Source organism: Oryx dammah, unplaced genomic scaffold (genome assembly GCF_014754425.2).
Source record: "Oryx dammah isolate SB20612 unplaced genomic scaffold, SCBI_Odam_1.1 HiC_scaffold_26, whole genome shotgun sequence".
Lineage (NCBI taxonomy): Eukaryota > Metazoa > Chordata > Mammalia > Artiodactyla > Bovidae > Oryx > Oryx dammah.
In genome coordinates, this window is record NW_024070210.1 from 82,732,245 (window position 1) to 82,759,650 (window position 27,406).

Consider the following 27,406-nt stretch of genomic DNA (forward strand, 5'->3'; position numbering starts at 1 on the left):
ATCCTTGAAAGCCCAGCTCAACTGTTCCCTTCCCCAACCCTATGACCTCCTGCCCTGTGCTCCTAGAGTTCTTCCCTCACTAAGTGCTCCAGCACTGAGTGTAATGACTTATAAGTAACTCATTCAGCACCTTCTCTGCTGTGTTGAAGGCGACATCATGACCAGTGATGAGACACCGTTTCAGAATTTGGACGCCTGCAAAAACATTTCCCTTAATTCAGACCACCTGCCATATACATGACCTCCCAGCTCAGAACTGAGCCCTTTACGGTGAAGGAAGTCTCAGAAAGGGGGCATTCCATCAAGAACTGGAGTGGGAGGGACTTCCCTGGGGAGGGGAGGCAGTGGTTAAGACTCTGTGCTTCCACGGCAAGGTGCACTGGTTCAATCCCTGGTTGGGAAGCAAAGATCCCACATGCCCTGTGGTGCAGCCAAAAACATTTTTTATTAAAAAATAAATAAAACAACTAGGGTGGGATATACTGGGCACTTAGTTAAAGGGATGAAGTTCTGAAATCAGTGGATATTTCCAACCAGCTCTGGGTTACTCTCCCTTCTTCTTCTTCTCCCAGATAATAACTGGGAGAGAACTCTAAATGTATGCACTATTTTTTAATCTTTGAAAGGACATAAGTGAAAGCCTGCACTCCCTGTTCACAGGGAATTATTCATACCACTGCCCTTCACCTCTTTCATTTTTGAGTAGGAAGATTTACATAATTGGGGGACTCATGCAATCACCCCTTTTGGACATTGAGAAGGATACAAATATGTCTACATAAGGTCATTGAGGCTAAGATGCTGGAATTCATGGGTCCACATGGAGAATGCACAAATAAGACAGCACAGCAGGACTGAGACTGCTCTCAGAAAAGCCTGCTTGCAATGTCGGTCTTTGGCTGATGTCTGGGGACTTGGATTTCAGAAGGGTTCCCACCACCTCCTAAGTGGTAAGTGTGAGTCACTATGCTCCGTCTATATTATGCAAGCAATATATTTTATGCTAAGCCCCTGCTTTTCTTCTGGGAGCCTGGCACTTTAGTAGTAAGCAGAGGGTGCCTCTGAACTAGCCCCCAGTATAAACTTTGGCCATGGAATCTGTAATGAGCTTCCCTGGTAGATGATACTTCACTCATGTAATAACTCACTGCTGAGGGAATGAAGAAGTACATCCTGTGTGACTCCACAGGGACAGGACTCTTGGAAGACTGAGCCTGCTTTCCTCTGGACCTGGCCCCATGCACTTTGCCTTTTGCTGATTTTCCCAGTAGCCTTTCAATGTCATAAATCATAACTGTACTTTCAAGTGTATGCTGAGTCCAATGGGTCTTCCTACAAATCGTTAGACCAAGGCATGGTTCTAGGAGCCACTAACACAGGGAGTCTTAAAGTGTTCATGGGGCATAGCCGAAGTCAGAAGAAGCCACGGGCTTAAAAAAAGAAGATATGCATTTAGGTTGCCTCAACATCCTGGCTACTATAAATAGTGCTGCAATGAACACTGGGACAGAGGAATGGATAAAGAAGATGTGTTGCATATATACAATGGAATATTACTCGGCCATAAAAAAGAACCAAACTGGGTCATTTGTAGAGATATGGACAGGTCTAAAGTCTGTCACACAGAGTGAAGTAAGTCAGAAAGAGAAAAACAAATAAAGTATATTAAAGCATATATGTGGAATCTAGCAAATGTACAGATGAACCTACTTGCAGGGCAGGAATAGAGATGCAGGTGTCGAGAGGGACATGTGAACATCACAGGGGGAAGCAGGTGGGATGAACGGGGAGATGAGAACTGACATATATACACTACCATGTGTAAAAGACATAGCTGGTGCGAACCTGCTGTAAGCACAGGGAGCTCAGCTCGGTGCTGTGTGGTGACATAGATGGGTGGGTTAGGAGGGTGGTAGGGAGGTCCCAGAAGGAGGTGATATACATATACGTATAGCTGATGCACTTCGTTGTACAGCAGAAACACAACATTGTAAAGCAACCATACCCCAATATTTTAAAAAGAAGATGTGTATTACTGTGACCTCTAAGGAAAGAAATCTCTCAATAAGGATAAGTAGGATGCCTAGAGACTCTCAGGGATGGGAGAGCCTGGTGGGCTGCCGTCTACGGGGTCGCACAGAGTCGGACACGACTGAAGCGACTTAGCAGCAGCAGCAGCAGGATGTGGCTTGGGTTGACGGGGTGCAAAGTGTTACAGGGGTGAAAAGAAGGGATTTAAACCTGTCGATCCTTTGTCAACATTTACTTCTTTGTCTAAGAAGATGTGTGAGACACTGCTTTACCTACTTGCAAAATGATGCAGACATCATGAATTCACAAGAATTAAAAAAAAATTTTCCTTGCAATTCAGTCTCCTCAGTAGTGGAGTTATCCAGCACCAGAAGAAACCACAGCTTCTCCATAGGCAAATACAGCCCTGCTGTTGGCAGCATAGGCCTGGAAAAAAGTGCATGCTTTAAAAACAGAGGTTAAATGAAAGAAATGCTAAGTACATATCAGGTCTGTTTGAGCGTCTGAAGGGTGCGCTAAGTTGCTTTGGTCACGTCCGGGTCTTTGTGACCCCATGGCCTGTAGCCCGCCAGGCTCTCTGTTCGTGGCATTCTCCAGGCAAGAATACTGGAGTGGGTTGCTATGCCCTCCTCCAGGGGATCCTCCCGACCCAGGGATCAAACCACATCTCTTACTTCTCCTGCTTTAGCACTAACACCACCTGGGAAGCTGATATATGCTAAATGCCTTCTCTCTTTTCCTTCTCCTTATGGATTACTTGGTCCCCAAAATTAAGACACATACTAGGCAATGGAAGAGTGTATTCTACATTAGAAATTAATCCATTTCATTTTTAAAAGAATTGCAATGGATATTCAAGAACAGGGACCATGTCTTATGATGAGCACAAGTATTTTTTTGTTTTGTTTACAAAGCACTTTCTTAATATCACCGCTTTTGATCCTCATAACAACTCTATGAGGTAGATAATATGACTTTTCTTCTGTCTTCCATGGAGCTTCATGACAAGCCATGATGCTCAATTAAGACTTACTGGTTGACTGATTAGTAATGGCTTTAAGAAAATTATTGCTCTAAAAAATCAATAATTCCTGAAGTCTGTCAGTGGAAGAACATGCTGAAAAGAAATCCAGGCATTCAGAGGAATTATTAAAATCACAAATTAAGTCATTTCTATGGACTCTGTGGCAGGAAATATATTTTTAATGAGGAAATTGAAGCTAATATATAGCAGCTGTCCTGTTACCCAGTAAAACTATTAAGGCAGATTAAATAATTAATGAGAAATATAGCAACTTGGAAATTTAACCTTTAAGGATTCTCTTATTTCTTTCTCTTTTATATCGAGTTGGCCAAAAAGTTCTTTCAGACTTTTCTGTACGATGGAAAAACCCAAAAGAACTTTTTGGCCAACTCAGTATAAAGTCTTTAAACTGATATTGGTTTCCCAGGTGGCTCAGTGGTTAAAAAAAAAAGAAAAAAAAAAGATCTTCCTGCCAATGCAGGAGATGCAAGGGACAAAGGTTCAAGCCCTGAGTCAGGAAGGCCCTCTGGAGGAGAAAATGGCAACCCACTGTAGTGTTCTTGCCTGGAAAATTCCATAGACAGAGGAGCCTGGTGAGTTCACGGGGTCGAAAGAGTTGGACACAACTGGGTGAGCACAGCACACAAACTGATTTTTTTTTTTTAAGCATATTTGGTCATCTTGTGTAGCTTCTATTTATAATTTGCTTTGCTGTAGAGTCATCAGCTATGGAATCTTCAGCAATTTTTCACTGTCAGACTTTTTCAGGGAACCGCCAGGAAACTTACTGGATGACACTCATGCTGGTCAAACCTCCCGAAACTCCCCCATCTTTGGCACCACCATTGGTTGCCCTAAATTAACTAAACTGCACCTGACTCACAGGCCAAAGAGCAAAGAAGAAATAGTTTTGATATAAAGCCACTGAGAATGTGGAAGTAGCTTGGTCAGCAATAGCAATCATCAATAAATGACTCAAGAAGTTATCCATAAGTTACTAAAGTAATAACCTTAGAAAAGTATATGGGAGAACACATGAAAAGGAATGAGAGGAAGGGAGCATTCACATGGTCTAAAAAACCATGCCCTTGCTGTCTTCTACCATGTGTACTGCCGACCAGCAGAAAGATGAGTAGCAGCTGTTTCTAGGGCCAGTCTCGGGCAGTATGTACTCACATTCGTGTTGCACAGCTTGTACTGCCGGTAGGCCCCGATGCAGGAGATGGCTGTAGATCTGGTGGGCTGCGAGAAGCTCTGAGCTGCCCTGGGGGCCCCCAGCCCAGGGCTGCTGCTTGCTTCTGGGCTGTGGAAGAGACTGGAGGCTGCAGGGAAGCCTTGGTCATGGGTCAAAGGCAGCTGGTAGACAGAGCCCTCTGAGGCTTGCAGTCCAGAACGCGGGCCACTGTCACTCTGGTACAGAGGTCCATGCTGGGGGGGCTGGTGAGCTGAAGGGTGGTAGCCATGGCTAGAGCCAGATGCCCCCTGGGACCTGGAATTCCGGGATGAGGGCTTCTGCCGCCGAAGCCTCTGGGGTGGCTGTGCAGAGTCTGTCTGCAATGGTAAGATGTACGGGGCTTTCCCATAACCATACTTGCCAGGGCCGATGGGACCTCGGGTCCTGCTCCTAAAGAGAAACACACAAGAGAGAATTTTCATGTTACCCAGAAACTATGGTCCATGGGAGAGGGGACTGGGTAGGAACAGAAGCCTGAGAGAGAGCCTGTGGTGGAACAGAGAGGCAGCAGGAGGGCTTTCCAGGGGAAGGGTTAGGCCAAAACAGAGGCTCTACAGAGGCTGGAACGCAGAATGAAAGTGAGAATCAACAGTGGGTGATGTGATCGGTAGAAAATGAGGTTAGAACAGTAAGCTGTGGCTAGTATGTGACTTATGTCAGGGAGTTTGGGTGTTTTGTAGGTTGTAGGGAGCCACTGAAGGTTTTTAAATTTTTATTGGACTACAACTGATTCACAATGTGTTAGTTTCAGGTGTACAGCAAAGTGAGTCAGTTATACACATACATGCTACTGCTGCTAAGTCGCTTCAGTCGTGTCCGACTCTGTGCGACCCCATAGACGGCAGCCCATCAGGCTCCCCCATCCCTGGGAGTCTCCAGGCAAGAACACTGGAGTGGGTTGCCATTTCCTTCTCCAATGCATGAAGGTGAAAAGTGAAAGTGAAGTCACTCCGTCATGTCTGACTCTTAGCGACCCCACGGACTGCAGCCTACCAGGCTCCTCCACCCATGGGATCTTCCAGGCAAGAGTACTGGAGTGGGGTGCCATCGCCTTCTCCGATATATATACATATATCCACTCTTTTAGATTCATTTCCCATATAGGCCATTACAGAGTATTGAGTAGAGTTCCCTGTGCTATACAGTAGGTTCTTATTATTAATGGTTATCTATTTTATATATAGTATTTGAGAAGAATAAAGAGAAAATTATCATTTCAGCCATAGTTACATCCTGTTCACTTTTTCCCCCCAATAATAGTTAGTGGGGTTTTTTTCTCACTCAACTGTACTAATATTTCAGACCCTGTTTCCATGACCATTCATGTCCAAATAGCTTTTGCAGGAAAGAGGAACTTAGCTAAGCAACCAAAGACTAATGCAGTCCTGAGTCTTGACTTTCCCTGGGTCAAACTCAATCCCTGAAGAAACTTCAGGAATCTGAGCAACTGGCTACTCCATCATTTAAGTCACCTCACAAGGAATAATGGGTAAAGGGCCATGTTCACATTCATATGGATCTTTAGGTTTTGCCAAGATCAGTTGCCCTGTGGGATCTTATGACAATTATGTAAACAGAGGTTCCCCCCACCCCGCCAGGGAGAAAAAAATCCCTGATTTATAGCTTCTGTCCATTTCCATGGTGCAAATACTCCCGCCATGGCCAACTGATGTGAAGACACAATCAGCTCTAGCAACCAGGGCAAAACCAGCTCTAGCACACCACTGCATGCAAATTCATTGTACAACTACTGTTTTCAAAACAGAGCTAGGAATGATGAAGAAATATAAAAGTGAATCAGATGGGGTACCCGAGACCCCAGACATACAGCTTAAAGTAACTAAAACATAACACAAAGTGGGAAACAGCTTTGGAAGCAATACAACAAGCAATGCATTGGTAATCTGAGGCAAGAGGAAGAACTTCTATCTGGGTAATCTCAGAAGGTTTCATCATCACGGATCTGAGAGTTGGGAAGCAAGGTTCCAATACTCTGTGGAAGGATTTAAGTAAGTCATATAACTCTTACTTATTTGTAAAATGACTGAACTGGATTAAATAACTGTGAGGGTTGTTCCAGCTCTAAAATTATATGCTTCCATAATAATTAATTCTACATTGATGTAAAACTGGAAATGTGCCCAAGGGTTCCTACGGGATGGCCCCGTTAAAATAAGCACATTAAAATAGCAATCAAGGTGAAACATTAATTTCTGCCCTCTTGAAGAATTCTTTCTTCACTCTACAGAACCACTGAATATAAAATTTAACAGACCACAACTAATTACTAACATCTTTATCACAAATTGCACCTTCATTCTTAGCTGATATGGTTTTGAATTAAACTGTGCTGGTGTTTATTTTGCCTTTAGGCATTTCTCAATTAATCTTGGCAACACTTAGGACTCTATTAATGATGGGAGTTTCAGAATGCTGCTTTAAGAGACGCAATTAAGAAGTTAGTCATATATATATGTGTGTGTGTGTATGTGTGTGTGTATATATATGTTGGATGTAATTTGCTTTTTTCTTCTTGTAGCAGGCCAGGTAAAATGAATGAAATCATGTAAAAGTGAAGGAAAGAATTTTTCTGTGTGTGTGTCTTTTTTTTTTTTAAAGATCTGAAAGCCTAATAGAAATTCTAGCTTCAAAGTAAGTACGAGTGGAAACCCCAACAGAAGGTAACAGAGAAATAAACATATGTGGAGTGATGCTTCTCAGATTTGAATGGGCAAAAAAATCTTGTTGGGAGGCATATTCTGATTCAGTAGGTTGGGGAAGGGGTAGGATTCTTCATGTTGAGAGGGTAACAGGCAGGAAGCCCAGGGGTCTCCCAACGGAGGAAATAGCCTGCAAGTGTCAGACATTTTTATCTCTCTTAAGGGGCAGGAGGAAACAAACTAGGGGTATTTTTTCCTTCTCTATACAAATTTAAAAAGAGGTTTCTCTTAAAGTACTGTGTTGTCCTAATGACACTTGGTTTTACCTGAAGTTAACCAATGCCTTTTTCTTATGGAAATGTTTATCTTAAGCTACGCTAATGTACTATGCATTTACCCCAAACTCTGTCTTCAAGTTGGTTCCACCTCTTGGCTCAGAACCTACTTGACAAACCAGTATGTTACACTCAGATATTGTTCCTCTAATCTGTGTAAATGAAACTATTTGTACGGTGATCTGCCCTTCTTCAAGATTCAAGTTAATCATTTTATGGCCCAGGATGAACCATTTGGTGCCAAGATTATCCCAAAATGCATCTTATGGGTGAGGGGCCTGGTGCCATTCTGAGTTTTAAGACATTCCTTTCTTTCATTAACAGACTGCTAGTGACTATATAACATCCAGTTGAAGACTAGCAGGGGGGTACTCTTTCTGCCCCCTTCTGATGGCTATGTCAGAAGCTTTCTTTATCTCCTTTATACTTTAATAAGACTTTATTACACAAAAGCTCTGCGTGATCAAGCCTCGTCTCTGGCCTCGGATTTAAATTCTTCTCCTCTGGGGGCCAAGAATCCGGGCATCTTTGCATCCTTTCAATGTCTAACAAGTTCCCAGGTGATAATGGTGATGCTGGGGTCCATAGACCCACTACTTTGACAAAGTCACAGAATAGAACTGAAATTCCAAGCAAAAGAGTGAGAATTCAACAACATTTGTCAGGTTTAATGGCGAAAGACAGCTATAAAATTGTTTCAAAAACCTCTTAGCCTGTGACACAGACAAAAATTCTGCTGGTTTGAGCCAGGATGCCCTGCTGTAGCTCCATCAGTGAGAGGTGCTGAACCCAGACGGACTTGACCTTGCTCTTGGGAAGTCCAGGAGGCAGAGGGAGAACCTACAGTTGGCCAGTGACTTGTGTAAGCATCTTTTCAAAGGCTGCCCATCACCCCAGAGGGGGTAACATATACATGTGCAAATGTATATTTTTATATTCACAGTGCCTCATGGGAGGCTCTGCCGAGAACCATTCAAAACCTACCCAAACAGCAACACCATTGGAAAGAGGATGATTCAGAAACAAACGACCAGTTAACTCTGATAAACAGACTACAGAGGATGAGCAGCCAATTAGCGAGTGCTTGTGAGAGATATGATTTCTGAATTCTTGACTCAGAACACTTGGACAAGCAGCAGATTCATCCCCACTTGGCCAGGACAATGTGTGTTTTCCTTACAGCCGGTCAGAGCTAATAATCCTGATGGTTCAGAATGGCCTCTTCCCCACAGGACAGAGTCCATCTGGCCACTTGCAAGGGTAGATTTATGCAGAGTTGGGATAATAAGCACAGATGTGGCCGAGGGGATCTGTGTAGCTAGTTAACCCTTCCAGGGGTGCATGTGGTAGGTGCCTGGGAGCTGTTAGGGTGATCAGTTTTGCTTAATCTCCCCATCACCCGGCTCTGGGATTTTTCCATTTGTCAAAGTCCTAGCTAACTTTGGAAAGTTAGGTCTTGAAAAAGTAACAGAAAAAGCCTGACTTGAAAGTCAAGGACATTGATGTTTGTATAGCAGAGTGGTTAGACTTGGACTTTGAAGCCAGGTTTCCTGGGTTTGAACCCCAGCTCTGCCACCTGCTAATTATGCAATTTGGGTCGGTCACTAGTCCTTTTGGAGATGCTCACTGGGTCATTCGCAGAGATGCGGATGAACCTAGAGAATGTCATACAGACTGAAGTAAGTTAGAAAGAGAAATATAAATATTGTTTATTAATGCATATATGTGGAATCTAGAAAAATGATAGATAAACCTGTTTACAAGGTAGAAATAGAGACACAGACATAGAGAACAAATGGATAGATACCAAGGGGGAAGAAGGGGGCAAGAACAGGGAGACTGAGATTGACATGTATACACTACTATGTATAAAATAGACAACTAATGAGAATCTACTGCATAGCACAGGGAAATCTACTCAGTGCTCTGTGGTGACCTAAATAGGAAAGAAATCCAAAAAAAAGAGGAGATATATGTATGTTTGCTGCTGCTGCTGCTAAGTCGCTTCAGTCGTGTCCAATTCTGTGCGACCCCATAGACGGCAGCCCACCAGGCTCCCCCGTCCCTGGGATTCTCCAGGCAAGAACACTGGAGTGGGTTACCATTTCCTTCTCCAATGCATGAAAGGGAAAAGTGAAAGTGAAGTTGCTCAGTCGTGTCCGACTCTTAGCAACCCCATGGACTGCAGCCTACCAGGCTCCTCCGTCCATGGGATTTTCCAGGCAAGAGTGCTGGAGTGGGGTGCCATTGCCTTCTCTATGTATAGCTGATCGACTTCACTGTACAGCAGAAACTAACAGAACATTATAAAGCAACAATACTCCAAATTAATAAAAAAAAGAGATAGTCACTCTCAGCATTGTGATGTCTCCTTAAATGTTGCATCTCAGATCCAGCCCTGGCCCTGCGTACATTAATAAATAAAGATGACAATAGTGCCTTGCTTCCAGGTTGTTGTAAAACATAAACAACTTAAGTGCAAAGGATTTAAACAATGCCTGACACACAGCATGTTTCGTATAAATATTTGCTTTTTTAAAAAGTGTTCAAGCTTGGCCATTTACCAGCTCTCCAAAGTTGGACAAAAAGCACACCCTCTATGTTCTTACCTAGAAAATGAGAGCTACAGCCACTAGGCTGGTTATAATAAAAGGAACAAATAAAAAAAGTGTTGGAGAGGATGCAGAAAAACTGGAACCCTCAGACATTCCTGGTGGGAAGGTAAAATGGTGCAGTCATTTAAAAACTACCCGGATGTTCCTCAAAAGTCGCATGGAGTATTTCCATGTGACCCAGCAATTCCAATCCTCCTAGGTATATACCCCAGGGAAATGGAGACGTATGTCTGTGCAAAGACCTATACTGAATCTTGTACATGAATGTTCATAACAGCTCTGTTCATGATGGCCAAGACATGGAAACCACCCAAATGCCTATCACCTGATGAATGGATAAACAAAACATAGTATATCCATACACTGGATTATTACTCAGCCATAAAACGGATGAAGCACTGATACAAACTACAACACTGATGAACCTCAACAATATTCTAAGTGAAAAAAGCCAGACACAAAAGGCTACATGATTCCATTTATACAAAATGTCCAGAACAAGCAATTCATAGAGACAGACAGAAAGCAGATTATTGCTTACTAGGGGAGACTAGGCAGCAACTGCTAAAGGATATGGGTTTCTTTTGGGGATGGTGGAAATGTTCTGTAATCAGAGAGTGGTGACTATTGCACAACCTTGTGAATATACTAAAAATCACTGAATTATACACTCTAAATGGTGAATTTTATGGTACATTAATTATCTCAATACAACTGTCATTTTTTAAAATGAGATCATGAATAATTCCCAGCTTATCTACTTACGAAGATGTAAAGATCAAATTGAGGTTACCAATAGGAATGCATGTTTTGAATCTGAAAGCAGTTTTTATCATTCATTTTCCATCACTTGTTTCAACAACCTTTAACAAACTTCTATTGATCTATGAGCTTCATGTGTGATATTTTTTCCTGCTTGTTCACATTTCCAAGCCTGACAACATGAGTAAATGCAGAGCCTCCCTCCCCAACAATGGTAAGAGCATGACAGCAAGGGTTCTGACACCAAGTTCTGGCCTCAGTCCTTCCAACGACCTTCTATGGGCGTCTGGGGAAACTGTTGTTTCTTGAGAAAATGGCTACAAACAGCGTTTTGGAAAGAGTAACAAACACATAAAACATGTTCCCTACAACCGGCTGGCTGCCACCCAGGGGCTAATTAAGTGTGATGCTGTCCAGCTTGGTGATGTTAATCCTGACCAGTCAGTGTGATGATTCAAGCAAAGACGTCACATCTAGCTCCCTCTTCCCAGCTCGACATGAACCCTGAAGTGTGTCATCTATGACCACCACCTGAACTGACAACACCCACATGTCTACTGCCTGCCCAGACCCCTCTTTTGAGCATCAGTTCCATCGACCTAACTAACCTCTAGACTAGCACTGCTTCTCACCTGGGATGTACATGCAGAATAGCTGAGGATCTTGTCAAAATACAGCTTCTGATTTAGGAGGTCAGCCGGTGGGGGTCTGATTCTGCACTTGTAACCACGTCCCAGCTGACACTGATGCTGTGGGTCCCTGGACTATACTTTAATTGCTCTAGACATTCCCTCAGACATCTCAAACTCCACACATTTAAGCCCAAATTCATCATCTTCACCCCACAAGACAAAAGTGTTCTCTTTCTAGCTCTTCCTATACTCTCCGTCTTCTCAGTAGTTTTCCAACTTGAGCAAGCATCAGAATCACTTGGAGGTCTTACCTAATCGGACCACTGAGTCCTGCCCACAAAGAGTATGATTCAGGAGATTTGGGTGGGGTCTGAGAATCTGCCTTTCTTACAAGTCCCCAAGGGATGCTGATGCTGGTCTGGGGGCCAAACTGCTCTGTTTCACCCCCAAGTACCGCACCATCCCCAGGTCCAAACCCGACCCAAGCCTCCACTCCGTAGAATCTGTGTCCTTCTCTTTTGTCCTTCCACTGAGCCCCATGTAACTGTCACAGCCCTGATGTCAGCTTGGTCTTCTATTCTCCTCAACCCTGTGATTGTAAGTTCAAACTCTTCAGCTCAGCCACCTAGCCTGCACAGCAAAGCTCCTATCACAGCCTGGTACTCAAGAGACCTCCCACACCACACTCCTTGGAGTTTCCCAACAGAACAACCCAGTTTATTTCTCCATGCTCTGGCTACGCTGCTTTCTCCTCTAGGCTGCCTTCCCCACCATTTTCTGCAACAACCAGCTAGTCACCCTTCAGGACTTAGCTGAGCAATAATTCCTCCACGAAGCTCTTCTGGGTCCAAACCCCACCCCTCCACTCCCTAGAATCAATGTTCATCTCCTCTGTCCTTCCACCAGACCCCATGTAACTGTCACAGCATAATAACCTTTTATTGTACCAATTTCTTTAGACTGCCTTAGTTTAACAGACTGCAGGCTCCTTCAGAGGAGGGGATATGTCTTATTTGTCTTATATCTCTAGATCCTAGTACAATGGTCAGCATAGAACAGGTATTCAATAACTGTTGAAAAACTGAAATAACAAATGAATGAATGGCTCCAACCATGACTGCCAAAGCAAGAACCCTTCTTATTGAAAGAAAGTGTGAAAGTGTTAGATGCTCAGTCGTGTCCGACTCTTTGCAACCTCATGGACTGTAGCCCGCCAGGCTCCTCTGTCCATGGAATTCTCCAGGCAAGAATACTGGAGTGGATTTCCATGCCCTCCTCCAGGGGAACTTCCCAACCCAGGGATTAAATGCACGGATTCAAACCCAGGGATTGAATCTGCATTGCAGGCAGATTCTTTACCATCTGAGCCACCACCTTCCCATTACTATCCATGTTTAATTGCCAGTACATGAAATATCCCTCTGTGTAGGAATAAAATCTCATCTATTAAGCGAGACCATTCCTGGTATCAAACACCTGGAGAAGAAACACATCCTTAGAATGAAACAGAAGATCCAACAGAGGCTGGGACTCAGCTTTATTCTCAAAAGGAGGGAAGAACTAAGAGGTCACGGTGCTCCATGCAAGCCTGTCAGAGCTTGAGAGCCACCCAGGAGAGGTTGTCTGTCAGCTGCTTGCGGATACAGGATGGCATTCCATCTATTGTCTCAGTTCCCAGTATGGAGTAGAACGGGCAGAGAGAGAACCCTGCCTTCTGGAAGCCAGGCTGTTTGTAGTTCTTACACTCTTCATGTTTATTTCCCTTCGAGCTTCGGGCTCAGTCAGGTCTCTGCAAGAGGCCTGGCCTCTCTCAGCTGTGCTAACATGAACCACACATTGGCCCCAGCATCCAACAGAGCAGCAGCCCTTGGGACCAGCCTGTTGGGGTCCCCAGGAGCCTGAGTCTGCCAGCTGGGGGCTGGGCAGTGAGGTTGGTGTCCCTGCTCAACTGAAAAGTCTCCTTTGTATGCCTTCAGCTCAGAGGTTCCAGGTTTTACAGCATTTAAAGAGGCGCATTCCTTGCAGCAAGCTACCTGAGTTGTTAGGTAAACAGAAGTCAATCCTTCCATAGCAAAGATGGGAAGGAGGCTTGGGAGACAGGATATTACTGGAGAGGTTCACAGAAGCAAGGGTGGGTGGAAGTTCCTGTACTAGATGCTGTTGAGAAAAATCTAAGATCTTTTTAAATCTTAATGTATCTAATGAGTAATCTCCATATGATTTAAAGGGATCCATTATGCCACATTTGCACGCTGCACTGTTTTTACATATCAAAACTAAATTCTTCCCAAGCTAATGTTTGGGTGCAAATTTACCTGGCCAGTCTTAGCACCAAAGACAGGTCTGAGGATATGAGAAGCTAAAATCAGTCTCCTAGTTACAGATGCGGAGAAGCTGCATCTGAGGATTGCCTCTACTCTAGCCTCCAAATTGTGCACATTCTTCTTCCACTCAGCATGCTAAGCGTGGAGAGAGCAAAGGAAGATGTGAGTCACACCTATTATCAAGTGAAATGCTTTCCCCCAAATCCTTCAGTTTGATTTTTTTTTTAATTGAAGGATAGTTGATTTACCATGTTGTGTCAGTTTCTGGTGTACAGCAAAGTAATAGACATATATTCATTCATACATACATTGGCCTTCCCTGGTGGCTCAGACGGTAAAGAATTTGCCTGCCAATGCAGGAGACATGGGTTTGATCCCTGGGTCAGGAAGATCCCTTGGAGAAGGAAATGGCGACCCACTCCAGCATTCTTGCCTGGAAAATTCCACGGACAGAGGAGACTGGTGGATTACAGACCATGGGGTTCCAAAGAGTGGGACACGACTGAGCACACACACACACGTGTGTGTGTGTGTGTGTGTGTGTGTGTGTGTATTTCTTTTCTTTTTGATATTCTTTTCCATTATAGGTTTATTATAAGATCTTGACTATAGTTCCCTGTGCTATACAGTAGGTCCTTGTTAATTATCTATTTTATATATAGTAGTGTGTATCTTGGAGAAGGCAATGGCAACCCACTCCAGCACTCTTGCCTGGAAAATCCCAGGGACGGGGGAGCCTGGTGGGCTGCCGTCTATGGGGTCGCACAGAGTCGGGCACAACTGAAGCGACTTAGCAGCAGCAGCAGCAGCAGCAGCAGCAGCAGTGTGTATCTGCTAATCCGAAACTCCTAATTAATCCCCAAATGCATTTATAAAGAAGTTTTAATAGACATCTTAAAAGATACTGGGCCGCATACCTATATATATATATCTATCTACGTACAGAGGCACGAAGAGACCTGAGGGGTCCTCGGTGCAGCCTCTTGAACAGGCAGGACACCTGAAACAACCCTCATAAGACAGTGTTTTAAGGAATTAGCCAGTACATCTCTCTCTCTCAGCAATCCCTTCTCTCCCTGACCAGTGCCTCTAGAATGACCTTGATCATTACCGCACCAGAAAAGAGAAGAACTAAAGATCAGCAGAAGAGAAGAGGTTTCTTTAGAATCTGGAATGCTGGGCCTTGTCTGGCAAGATCCAAAGCTGGGAGCACAGAGAGCAGAGGTATCGTGTACACTCCAGAATGTGAAGATGCTAAGACTGAAATAATCGTCTCAAACCTATAGGAATTAAGAGTTTGGCTAGCAGGCACAGGAGGGAGCAACTGAGAGGCAGAGGCAGAGGTTAGGGTAGAAAATTCTGCCTGGGGTGGGGAGTAATAGAAACCTCAGATTTGGTGGCTCAGAGGTTAAAGCGTCTGCCTGGAATGCGGGAGACCCAGGTTCGATCCCTGGGTTGGGAAGATCCCCTGGAGAAGGAAACTGCAACCCACTCCAGTACTCTTTCCTGGAGAATCCCATGGAGGGAGGAGCCTGGTAGGCTATAGTCCATGGGGTCGCAAAGAGTCAGACACGACTGAGCGACTTCACTTTCACTTTCAGATTTGTTTAGGAGCCTGAGAATAGAAGGGGCCTGCAAGCTTTGTAGGGAAGTCCATGTCCAACATGGCTCCTGAACATGGGAGGACTTGGGAAGGAGGGGCCCACCTGAGCACTGATGGGTCATCCCTAAGGAGTCTTTGTGGTTCTAACAAGAACACAGAGCGCATGACTTCTGACTACAGTACAGGTGGAGACCTCAGGGACAGTTACTGCAAAGGGTGGGAGGCAGTTCATGGAAGCAAAGGAGCGACCACAAAACTGAACACAGCTGCACAGAAGCCGCTCATCTGGAGATCCACGTCTCCCTCAGGGAAAAGGGTACAATTCGAGGACGGAGGGAAGTCCTGAGTGAGCTAAGTATAAATCACAGAACTGGTCATGTTTGTTGCCGTTGGTTGGTTTGTTTTTTGTTTGTTTTGCTTTGTGTTTTTTGGCCTTGCTGCATCTGATCATCTGAGCTTCCTGGAGCTGGCAGTTTTCCTGCAGCAGCAGAAACCAAGACTCATGAACCAAGACTCATGAACTTCTACCATAGTTGTAGAAAAATAAATTGCATTTTGCAACTCTGAGTTGCTAAATTTGAAACTCAATGTAAGCATCTTTAAAGAGGAGAATAATGAGCTAGCTAAATGAAGGTACACGTCAGGGTACATGCTGGTGGAGTTCAATGAAGCTGTTTAAAAGAATGAGGCAGATGCATATGTACTGATACAGAACGGTCCCCAAAGTACCCTGCAATGAAAAAGGACAAGACGCAGACACAGGAAACATTCATGCTCCTTGTTTGTGTTTACAAAGAAAGGAGGAAAACATGTATACAACATATCATATGTATGCTGCATACATTCTGAACTGATGCAAATGAAATTTTAGGCAAGGATTTCCTTTGAGAAGCAGATTCAGGGTGGAGTTGAAGCAGATTTATCATTTCTTACCCTTTTGTACTATCATAAAAAATTTTTTTGTCTTCTCTACAAGTTTTCAATATAGGAAAGTGATATCAAAAAGAATACTACTAAATCATTTTCCACTGAATTTTTTAAAATGTAGCCTTTTATGGATGTGGGGAAGATCCTAAGAAAGCAAATGCCAAAATTCCTAGGCAGAACTCTCTCTAAAGGTTTTGTCTGCTGTATACACAACATCACAAAGAGAATACAAGTCAGCAAACTTAATACTTGAATATGGAGACATTTCAGTTGGACACAAAATACCCATTTATAAATTGTAATCCCCAAAGACAAAAGGAGCATAAACAGTTAGGGGAGAAAATATTCTTCTGAAATGTCACTAACTGAAAAGTCACATACTCCCAGAAGATTTTAGATCAACAAAGGCCATCAGAAGCCCTGTGCCAAGCTTCTTTGGAATCTGGATGTACTTGGGCAACAGAGCCTAGGTAATGAATTGCACTGACTCTGGACATCCAATACAGTAGCTACAGTGATGACAAAATGCACCCCAGAGCATATTCCCAGGTTGTGCACGCATCCCGGTCCATGAGGAAGCCAAGTCAAACTCAGGACCCTCACGTACTTTTGACTTCTCTCTCCACCAGATTCGTTTTCATAAACACGCCCCTTGATCATTACCCTCTATTAAAAAGAAAAAAATGTTCATGACTTTGTTCTGCCTAGAAAATAAAGTTCAAACATAGATGGTTTTAAGGCACATTCATTTTGATGCCACATTAAGACCTTCATCAACTGGTCTCAGTCTCTCACCTCAGATTCAATTCCAGCCTTTATCCTCTCCCCTGTCTCCTGCCACCAACCCTACACTTTCCAGGCACAAAAAATCACTCATCATTTTCCAAACACACTGAGCTCTTGTGCCTCCAAGAGCCTGCCTGGAATTCTACCCTACCTACAAACTTCTGAACTGGAGCAGCCTTCTAGCCCAAAATAAACATCAGCACCCGCATGCTTCCCCCAGGCGGCCCCCACACAGTGAGCGCTTTCTGTCGTCTGTTCGCCCCTCTGCCACGGCATTAACACTGCATCTTGGTAATGTTGTTGAGTAAAAGGCCTGGCTTCCCCCCAAGTCTTCCAGTCTTTGAGGGCAAGGCTTGTCAATTTCTTACTCCTGTGTGTGTAATCCCTGAGATTAGCAGCGGGTCTGACCCAGAGGCACTCTGTGAATGTTTGTTGAAATAACACTTGTTTGAGACCAGAGCTTAATTGCTCACCATTTCTTACCAACGGGTCAATAAAGGTTACCTCTGTGGATCAATTAGCAGAAATATAAAAGCTCTGAGTTCCAATAAGCAAGAAGTCAAGGCAGCCCCACACTTCTGGGTGGGAAGCAAAGGGAGCTGATGTGAAATTAAACATCAGTAGCCATTGGCCACCTAGAGAGACCCTGACACTCAAATGCAAGGGGAGGAAGAATGGAAGGGAGCAGCGTTGAAAAGCAGAAACATGCGTTCACCAAGGGGTGCGTGATCCAAGGCAAGGTGGAAGGAAAGGAGTCTGCAGCTTACAGCTGGAAAGAGAGCCCTGTGTTCCTAAAACTCACCCTGTTCCATTGTGATCACCTGCCAAATGGAGAAAGGATAGCATGTACTGAGTTCAAAGAGGCTGTGAGCAAATGGTTTAGGTTGAGAGCATATGTCTTCTTAGAAGTTCAGAAGACTGAAAGTCCTGCCAGAGCTGTTCCAGGCAATAAATTATCTGCTGTCTACAGCAGATAAGAGGCAAAACTCTGACCACTTAGGGAAATAAAAATTAAGATGATGAAAACAAAAGCTTTCCTGATTGTCTACTAGGTGGTACACACTGTCACACACATTAGCCGGTTTAAACAGATCTGCTTGCTCCCCGGAAAGTATTTAAGGTCTGGATTTAAAGACCAATGGAAGAATCAGTGGACAGGTTTGCTCTGAGCCCTCAGGGAAGAAGGATCTCAAAGGCTTACATGTGGGGGAGTTGGGGAGGCAAAGGGAGAGAGAGGAAATGACGAATTTGTTTTAATAAGAGAAAAGGAATGAGGTCTTTTCACCAATGGATTCAGGGGCACTAGCAGGAACCAAGATGCCTGGAATCTAGCAAAGGAAGTAGAATGGTGGTTTTGGAGCAACTGAGTTTAAAAGGCCTTCTTTGCGCCAGGAAGCCAAGCCCTGAGAAAACCTTCTTCTCAGTAACCCCACCCAACTGCTGGCAGCCCAGACAGTGAGGACCATAGCACTGTCCCCCCACCTCCACACACCCCAAATATAAACAGCCTTCAGAACAGACCCAGTCCTTCTGGGGTAAGGATCTCAGGAGATACCTGGACTCTGATTTGTTAATAGATCTTGCCAATAGGCTGCTTCTCCTTGTCTAAAGGATGGTGTTTGGAGGCCAGCCAAGCATCCCTAAGGACAACACCACAGTGCTCCCAGGTGCTGCTGCACATCTGAATGATACTGGGTTGCCAGGACTGATCTTCAGGTGCTTGTGCAGTATGGGCCCCAAGGGGTGGAATAAGGGCATGGCGGGAGCAGGGGGTCTTCAAGGAAACCAACTTCAGACCAATAGAAAGCAATAGTACCCACTGCCTGCACAGCTGCCACTTGTAGTTGAGCAGGTTATTCATTGCACCAGGACACCTGGGTGTTGAAATGCAGTGTGTCTTCTCAGGGAGGGGATGGACCTAACCAGAGGAAGAGGCATCTGTTTTGGATTCACACAAAGGCAAAAGATGAGCTGGTGGAGGTTTACCAAAGAGACAATTCCAGTTGAAACTAAGTTAACATTCGATTGCTCAGAGAAAGATGATGGCCCCACCCTGTTTCACGCTGGGCAAGGGCATCCCTGAAGATGAGGAAACTAAGAGATCAACTGGGACAGGGGTGGTAACTGGGGAGATAGAGAGGTCCTGGGTATTCCATCAAACCATCCAGGCCAGCCACTTATTACTTTGTGATCCTGGGTCAGTCAGGCCACATTTCCTATCTCCAGTGGCAAAATGGAATAATGGTACCTACCTCATCAGTGGCTGCCACGAGGGTTAAACAAAATAATGAAGGTAAAGGGCCTAGCCCTTGTGGACTCTCTGTAAATGGTGGTTACCATGAGAGCTGAACGGTCCCCAAGAAGAGAGACACAGAGCCCGCAACCTTCACACATGAGGGTCACTGCAGAGGCAGACAGCCAAATGGGGGCTGGGAGGTACAGCCTGGATTTGCATGAAAGAACAGTAAATGCATTCATTTCTCCAGCTTAACTGAGAGGAGCCCTCTTGAGAATCAAACCTGTTGCTGGTGTGTGTTGTGATCTGAACCTAAGCAGCCCTGGGGGACTCAGGGGCTTAAAAGGGAAACCAAATGAGATTACCTGTGGGGCACAGTACCTGGCCAGGCAGGCGCTAAGCAAACCGAGCTCCTAACCCCTCTCCCCGGGGCCTCTCAAACAGTGATCTCTGCCCCAGAGGCTGACCCCCAGCAGGTTGAAGCAAACTGAAGCACTATTTTCTGTACATGCTGCTGAATTTAATAATGAAACAGTAGTGTGTTGATGATGCAACTTACATTTCCTGAACATTTTTTATGTGAATCGTCCATGGAGAAAGCAACGGTGTTTCTCTCACAATCTGAATGTCTCCTCTTTCACACATACAACTTAATGTGTACCCATGTACCATGTATATTTTTTCTTTGTTTTAAATATGAAATATTTCTATTATAATAGTCATGTGTGAAAAAAATTCCTAACATTCTTACTTGCATTAGAGAAGTGTTTTGTTTTGTTTTGTTTTAGATGCAGGTCTGTTACCCTGAGTTAACTGAAGGAAAAAGGGATTTGTCCTAGACTTTACTCCATCCCCTCAAATAGCATCATGTACTTACATAAATTCAGTATTCAGATCACAGCAACTACTGAACACCTGCCAAATGGTTTATACATGTTATCCATTAACTCTCACTGCAAACAGTAAAGTGGGTCATTACTCCAATTTTATACATAAGGAAACTGAGTCTAAAAGATATTAAACAACTTTCCAAGATAGGAAGTCTACATGAATGGATATTACTGTGATATTAACAAATGTTACTGAACGAATGAATGAATGGTAAGCTCTTAAGGAGCTTAAACTGCTGCAACAGAGTACAGCTTATAAATACCAAATGCCATTCACCAAGGATTACAGGGATGGACTGCTTGGAATGAGAATTTACTGGAAAACAGGGTGGGGGAAATTACTGCTTCCCTCCAAATCCAGAAAGAAAACATTTTTAGCACTAGCCCACATGTTCTCATCACTGAGGAAAAGGGAAATGTTAGCTAACTGCTGCTGGATCCACAAGGCCCACGAGGGACTAAGTGTTTCTATAGGAAAAAGAAAATAATGTATGCCTGGAAGTCAAACCATAAAGAGGGAAAGGAAGTCTCTGGCGCAAGGCATGATCTTGACCTAGGCCTGATGTAGAGGGCATGCAGCCGAGAAATAAGTCAGGTGACAGGAAGAAAGAACTATACAGCAGTTAAGAGCAGAGGCTTAGAGCCAAACTCCGTTTCAAAGCCCTGTTCTCCAACCTATTAGCTCTGGGCCCCAAGGCTCATTACTTCATCTCTCTGAGTGCAGAGTTCTTGCACTTAAAAAAGAAGGATAATATGGATTACTTTATGCATAAGAGTCCCTAGAGGTTTAGCTCAGAGCCTTCAACGCTGCATATGTTTCCTGTCGCTGCTGTACAAACTACCACAAATTCGGTGGCTAAAAGCAACAGAAACTGATTCTCTCACAGTTCTAAAGGCCAGAAGTTCGAGATTAGGGTCAATGGACCGAAATGGAGTTGTTGGTTGGCAGGGCTGAGCTCCCTCAGGAAGCTCTGAGGAGTCTCTTTCCTGGCCTCTTTTGGCTTCTGGTGGCAGCCAGCTTTCCTTGGCTTGTGGCCCCATCCCCCCCATTTTCAAGAATAGCACCTTCAAATCGCTCTCTAGTCAGTCTTCATATCACCTCTCCTCTGTGTGTCTGGGTGTCAAGTTTCCGTCTGCCCATCTCTTATAAGGACGCTCATGGTTGCACGCAGGGCCCACCAGGATAATCTCTCCATCTCAAGATCCTTCATTATATCGGCAAAGTCTTTTTCATTTCTAAATAAGTTAGCATTTTCAGGCTCTAGGGGACTCCATACCTTTGAGGTGAGTAGGGGGAGAGAGCTGTATTCAGTCTGTTACACGCAGTAAACCCCCAATAAACATCCATTGTGGCTGCCTTTGTTACAGTTAACAGAGATGAGCCAGAAGAGCTATCTGCCCAGGGAAGTGCACATAGTTAAGGTAAGAAAGTAAGGACTCAAAATGCTCTTGAGGGGCGGTTAGTACTTAACCATGAAAACCAACAGTGAGGCCACAGCCTCTGTATTCCAAACTCTGTCACAGGTAAATTACCTGCATCCACATTACAGGCTTGGAGTGGGAAGAGAGAAGCGGCTCGGGTCAGGCAATCCTGCACTCTGACCCGCTCCACCCCTTAAAGGAGCAGGACGCTGGGGATCGTTGGACCTCAGTTCAGTGGTCTCAACTGTAACACAGTGCTGCTTACGGTTCAAATACATATGTGACTAATGTGGCACATAGCAGGTGCTACAAAAATAATTTTCTTTACTACAACTAAATCAGCAATGTGTGCAGGAAGGGGGTGACTAAAGAAAATGACAGTAACGCCACACGTACAAGATGTGCTCCCCCCCACCATTCTCACACAAAGGCATCTCTGACTGCCACCAGGCGAGCATCCAAGGAGAAGCCTTAGGGGTCCCGGATGCAAGGTTGAGATCCCTTTCTGGGACACACATATTGCTGTCAGGCTTTTTCCAAAGCCCATCACCCTTCTCTTCTGGAACCCTGAGTTATGAATGACTTGGAGGGGATTCAACGCAGCATTCTTACGGCAAATGTGATCTTTGTTCTGATAACTAATGCAATACTTCTGACACTTAATGAAATGCCACAAGAAAGGAACAAGGGCTCTTTGGAGCCTTGTCTGAGAGCAGAGTCACTCAAGCTTAAAATCTGGCTCCAATCTCTCCTAACCTACAGGCAGAAGCGTACATACCAGCGGGTCCGGCTCTGTTACAAATGCTCGCACCGAAAAGGGGCTAAGGTTTCAGATTCAGAAACCGAAGCATATTAAAGCACCATCTATCTGGTTAGCATCAACAGGTAACTTCATGTCAAACAATTCAGGGACTAAGTGGAAATCCTGCTTCAAAAGGAGGAAAAGAAACCAAACTTTCCTTGCAGGAAGAAAACAAAAAACACCGAAAATGTAGAGTCTGCATTTTAAAAACAGATGTACCTGCTTGCTCTGCTAACTGCCCAGATTATCAGGGAGATTTTCCAAGGAGAAACACAGACAAGGCCAAAAGCTTTCCCGTCTTTTGCTGTGTGGTTTTTGCCCGCCTTGGATGTAACAAGACTCCCTAAGTTTCAACAGAGGGTCAGGAAAATGGCATGTGGCTTTGTGAAGTTTAATTAACAGCAAAATTTCCTATCCAGCATCATGAAGGGGCCCACTTGGCTCCAGGGGCCCTTGGGACAGAAATAACATAGTGCTCCAGAGTTATTGATGATGAAATGCAAATGGCCTCCAAGAAAGTGAGCAGGAAAGGAGGAGCTAAAAAAACAAATGATTCTTACCCATAAGCCAAAGACAATTCCCGGAAGAGGTAGGAAATGGAGGGACAGCCTAGGATCTAAGGCTGATCCTGTCTGTCCCGTTTTGAAACAATAGACCTTTCAAGCAAACACACACACATATACACTACATGCGCACACGCACGTGTATGTACAGACAGGATGTTACAGAAAAAGATACAAGATTCTAAAAACCCAAAGGTGATCTGGTCAGTGATAATAAAATCATCAAGCCATGTTGGTTTTGAACAGTGTCTTGTATTTTTGAAGTACTTTTACAGTTGTTACCTCAACTGACCCTCTCTGCAGGACTGTATGGAAGACAGAGGACAAATAATTATGCAGATTTTATAGATTAGATGAAGTGATTCCCGAAGGTCTTCCAGTTAGCAAATGATGGCCATGAGACAGGAAGCAGGGTGTAATGACTCCCAGCCTGGAGCTTCTCCAGGCGAGGAAACACATGCAGATGCCTCCAACAGAAAGGCCCAGGGGGAGACCAAGAAGAGGGGCTCAGACGTGTGGACGGCACTTTTAAGAAAAACTCATGTGATGGGGCAGAAGTCTGAACAGTGGGTTATCTTGTGGATTCAGAGAGAGAAAGCCATGGCTTTCCTGAACATGTTGGAAAACAGGTCTGAGAGCCGTGCCTCCCAGCCACCATCCCTCTATCACTCCGGATGGCAGAAGGATCGGGGGAGCATTTAAAAGAGCAATCCAATCGGACCACAACAACACATCAACATCAGGCCAGAGACCTTAATGACTGGATAAAATACCTCTCTTTTATAAACATGTAAACCAAGGCTCAGAGAAATGAGGTGACTTTCCCAAGATCAAAGCGTTAGCGAGAGCTGGGGACTGGACCCTGGACTCTGGACTGGAATACAGAGTTCTTTATTCTATGCCAGCAGCCCTGGGCAACTATTATGTTTAACTTCATTATCACTGTCCTGATTAACATCGCCTGTCCAAAGAAGAGCACATGAGGGCACGATGGGGAATACAGCCTTCCTGTTCTTTGTTCTGCTGGAACCTGTGCTGCTGGATTTCCCATAGACAGCTACCAGGCATGATGTGCGGAAGTGGCTGGTGGTTCTGCTAGCACAGAAACTGTCCTATTACTAGGGTATTCAAGACCCCCCTAATGCATGTAAATTATGGTAGGCTGGCTAATGCTCCCCACCCCACTCCACTCCATCCCAAGATGCCCACATACTTATCCCCAGAACCTGTGAAAAGTAACTTTATGTGGCAAGGGGATTTTTTGCAGGTGTGCTAAAGATTTTGAGGAGCTATCACACATTGAAGGTCAGGAACGGTGGCGGTAAGGAGATACCCCTCGTCCAAGGTAAGGAGCAGCGGCTGTACTTTGCTGGAGCAGCCTTGAAGAGACACCCCACGCCCAAGGTAAGAGAAACCCAAGTAAGATGGTAGGTGTTGCAAGAGGGCATCAGAGGGCAGACACACTGAAACCATACTCACAGAAAACTAGTCAATCTAATCACACTAGGACCACAGCCTTGTCTAACTCAATGAAACCAAGCCATGCCTGCGGGGCAACCCAAGACGGGTGGATCATGGTGGAGAGGTCTGACAGAGCATGGTCCACTGGAGAAGGGAATAGCAAACCACTTCAGTATTCTTACCTTGAGAACCCCATGAACAGTATGAAAAGGCAAAATGATAGGATACCAAAAGAGGAACTCCCCAGGTCACTAGGTGCCCAATATGCTACTGGAGATCAGTGGAGAAATAACTCCAGAAAGAATGAAGGGATGGAGTCAAAGCAAAAACAATACCTAGCTGTGGATGTGACTGGTGATAGAAGCAAGATCCGACGCTGTAAAGAGCAATATTGCATAGGAACCTGGAATGTCAGGTCCATGAATCAAGGCAAATTGGAAGTGGTCAAACAGGAGATGGCAAGAGTGAACATCGACATTCTAGGAATCAGCGAACTAAAATGGACTGGAATGGGTGAATTTAACTCAGATGACCATTATATCTACTACTGTGGGCAGGAATCCCTCAGAAGAAATGGAGTAACCATCATGGTCAACAAAAGAGTGCGAAATGCAGTACTTGGATGCAATCTCAAAAACAACAGAATGATCTCTGTTCATCTCCAAGGCAAACCATTCAATATCACAGTTATCCAAGTCCATGCCCCAACCAGTAACACTGAAGAAGCTGAAGTTGAACGGTTTTATGAAGACCTACAAGACCTTTTAGAACTAACACCCAAAAAAGATGTCCTTTTCATTATAGGGGACTGGAATGCAAAAGTAGGAAGTCAAGAAAAACCTGGAGTAACAGGCAAATTTGGCCTTGGAATGAGGAATGAAGCAGGGCAAAGACTAATAGCATTTTGCCAAGAAAATGCACTGGTCATAGCAAACACCCTCTTCCAACAACACAAGAGAAGACTCTACACATGGACATCACCAAAATCAGATTGATTATATTCTTTGCAGCCAAAGATGGAGAAGCTCTATACAGTCAACAAAAACAAGACCAGGAGCTGACTGTGGCTCAGATCATGAACTCCTTATTACCAAATTCAGACTGAAATTGAAGAAAGTAGGGAAAACCGCTAGACCATTCAGGTATGACCTAAATCAAATCCCTTATGATTATATAGTGGAAGTGAGAAATAGACTTAAGGGCCTAGATCTGATAGATAGAGTGCCTGGTGAACTATGGAATGAGGTTCATGACATTGTACAGGAGACAGGGATCAAGACCATCCCCATGGAAAAGAAATGCAAAAAAGTAAAATGGCTGTCTGGGGAGGCCTTACAAATAGCTGTGAAAAGAAGAGAGGTGTAAAGCAAAGGAGAAAAGGAAAGATATAAGCGTCTGAATGCAGAGTTCCAAAGAATAGCAAGGAGAGATAAGAAAGCCTTCTTCAGCGATCAGTGAAAAGAAATAGAGGAAAACAACAGAATGGGAAAGACTAGAGATCTCTTCAAGAAAATTAGAGATACCAAGGGAACATTTCATGCAAAGATGGGCTCGTTAAAGGACAGAAATGGTATGGACCTAACAGAATCAGAAGATATTAAGAAGAGGTGGCAAGAATACATGGAAGAAGTGTACAAAAGAGACCTTCATGACCAAGATAATCATGATGATGTGATCACTCATCTAGAGCCAGACATCTTGGAAAGTGAAGTCAAGTGGGCCTTAGAAAGCATCACTACAAACAAAGCTAGTGGAGGTGATGGAATTCCAGTGGAGCTGTTTCAAATCCTGAAAGACGATGCTGTGAAAGTGCTGCAGTCAATATGCCAGGAAATTTGGAAAACTCAGCAGTGGCCACAGGGCTGGAAAAGGTCAGTTTTCATTCCAATCCCAAAGAAAGGCAATGCCAAAGAATGCTCAAACTACCGCACAATTGCACTCATCTCACATGCTAGTAAAGTAATGCTCAAAAATCTCCAAGCCAGGCTTCAGCAATACATGAACCGTGAACTTCCAGATGTTCAAGCTGGTTTTAGAAAAGGCAGAGGAACCAGAGATCAAATTGCCAACATCCACTGGATCATCAAAAAAGCAAGAGAGTTCCAGAAAAACATCTATTTCTGCTTTATTGACTATGCCAAAGCCTTTGACTGTGTGGATCACAAGAAACTGTGGAAAATTCTGAAAGAGATGGGAATACCAGAACACCTAACCTGCCTCTTGAGAAATCTGTATGTAGGTCAGGAAGCAACAGTTAGAACTGGACGTGGAACAACAGACTGGTTCCAAATAGGAAAAGGAGTATGTCAAGGCTGTATATTGTCACCCTGCTTATCTAACTTCTATGCAGAGTACATCATGAGAAACCCTGGACTGGAAGAAACAAGCTGGAATCAAGATTGCCAGGAAAAATATCAATCACCTCAGATACACAGATGACACCACCCTTATAGCAGAAAGTGAAGAGGAGCTAAAAGCCTCTTGATGAAAGTGAAAGAGGAGAGTGAAAAAGTTGGCTTAAAGCTCAACATTCAGAAAACAAAGATCATGGCATCCAGTCCCATCACTTCATGGGAAATAGATGGGGAAACAGTGGAAACAGTGTCAGACTTTATTTTTTGGGCTCCAAAATCACTGTAGATGGTGATTGCAGCCATGAAATTAAAAGACGCTTACTCCTTGGAAGGAAAGTTATGACCAACCTAGATAGTATATTCAAAAGCAGAGACATTACTTTGCCAAGGTCCGTCTAGTCAAGGCTATGGTTTTTCCAGTAGTCATGTATGGATGTGAGAGTTGGACTGTGAAGAAGGCTGAGCGCCAAAGAATTGATGCTTTTGAACTGTGGTGCTGGAGAAGACTCTTGAGAGTCCCTTGGACTGCAAGGAGATCCAACCAGTCCATTCTGAAGGAGATCAGCCCTGGGATTTCTTTGGAAGGAATGATGCTAAAGCTGAAACTCCAGTACTTTGGCCACTTCATGCAAAGAGTTGACTCATTGGAAAAGACTCTGATGCTGGGAGGGATTGGGGGCAGGAGGAGAAGGGGACGACCAAGGATGAGATGGCTGGATGGCGTCATGGACTCGATGGACATGAG

The 27,406-nt window shown here is 44.3% G+C and overlaps 1 protein-coding gene across 1 annotated transcript in view; it reads right to left on the minus strand.

Annotated features, from left to right (window-relative positions):
* The window catches only part of LOC120853518 (thrombospondin type-1 domain-containing protein 4), a 631,548-nt gene that overhangs the window by 523,543 nt on the left and 80,599 nt on the right, over nucleotides 1-27,406 (minus strand). The window contains exon 4 of the mRNA XM_040227426.1: nucleotides 4,232-4,679. Within this exon, the coding sequence (XP_040083360.1) occupies nucleotides 4,232-4,679 (448 nt within the window). The remainder of the gene's footprint in view (nucleotides 1-4,231; nucleotides 4,680-27,406) is intronic.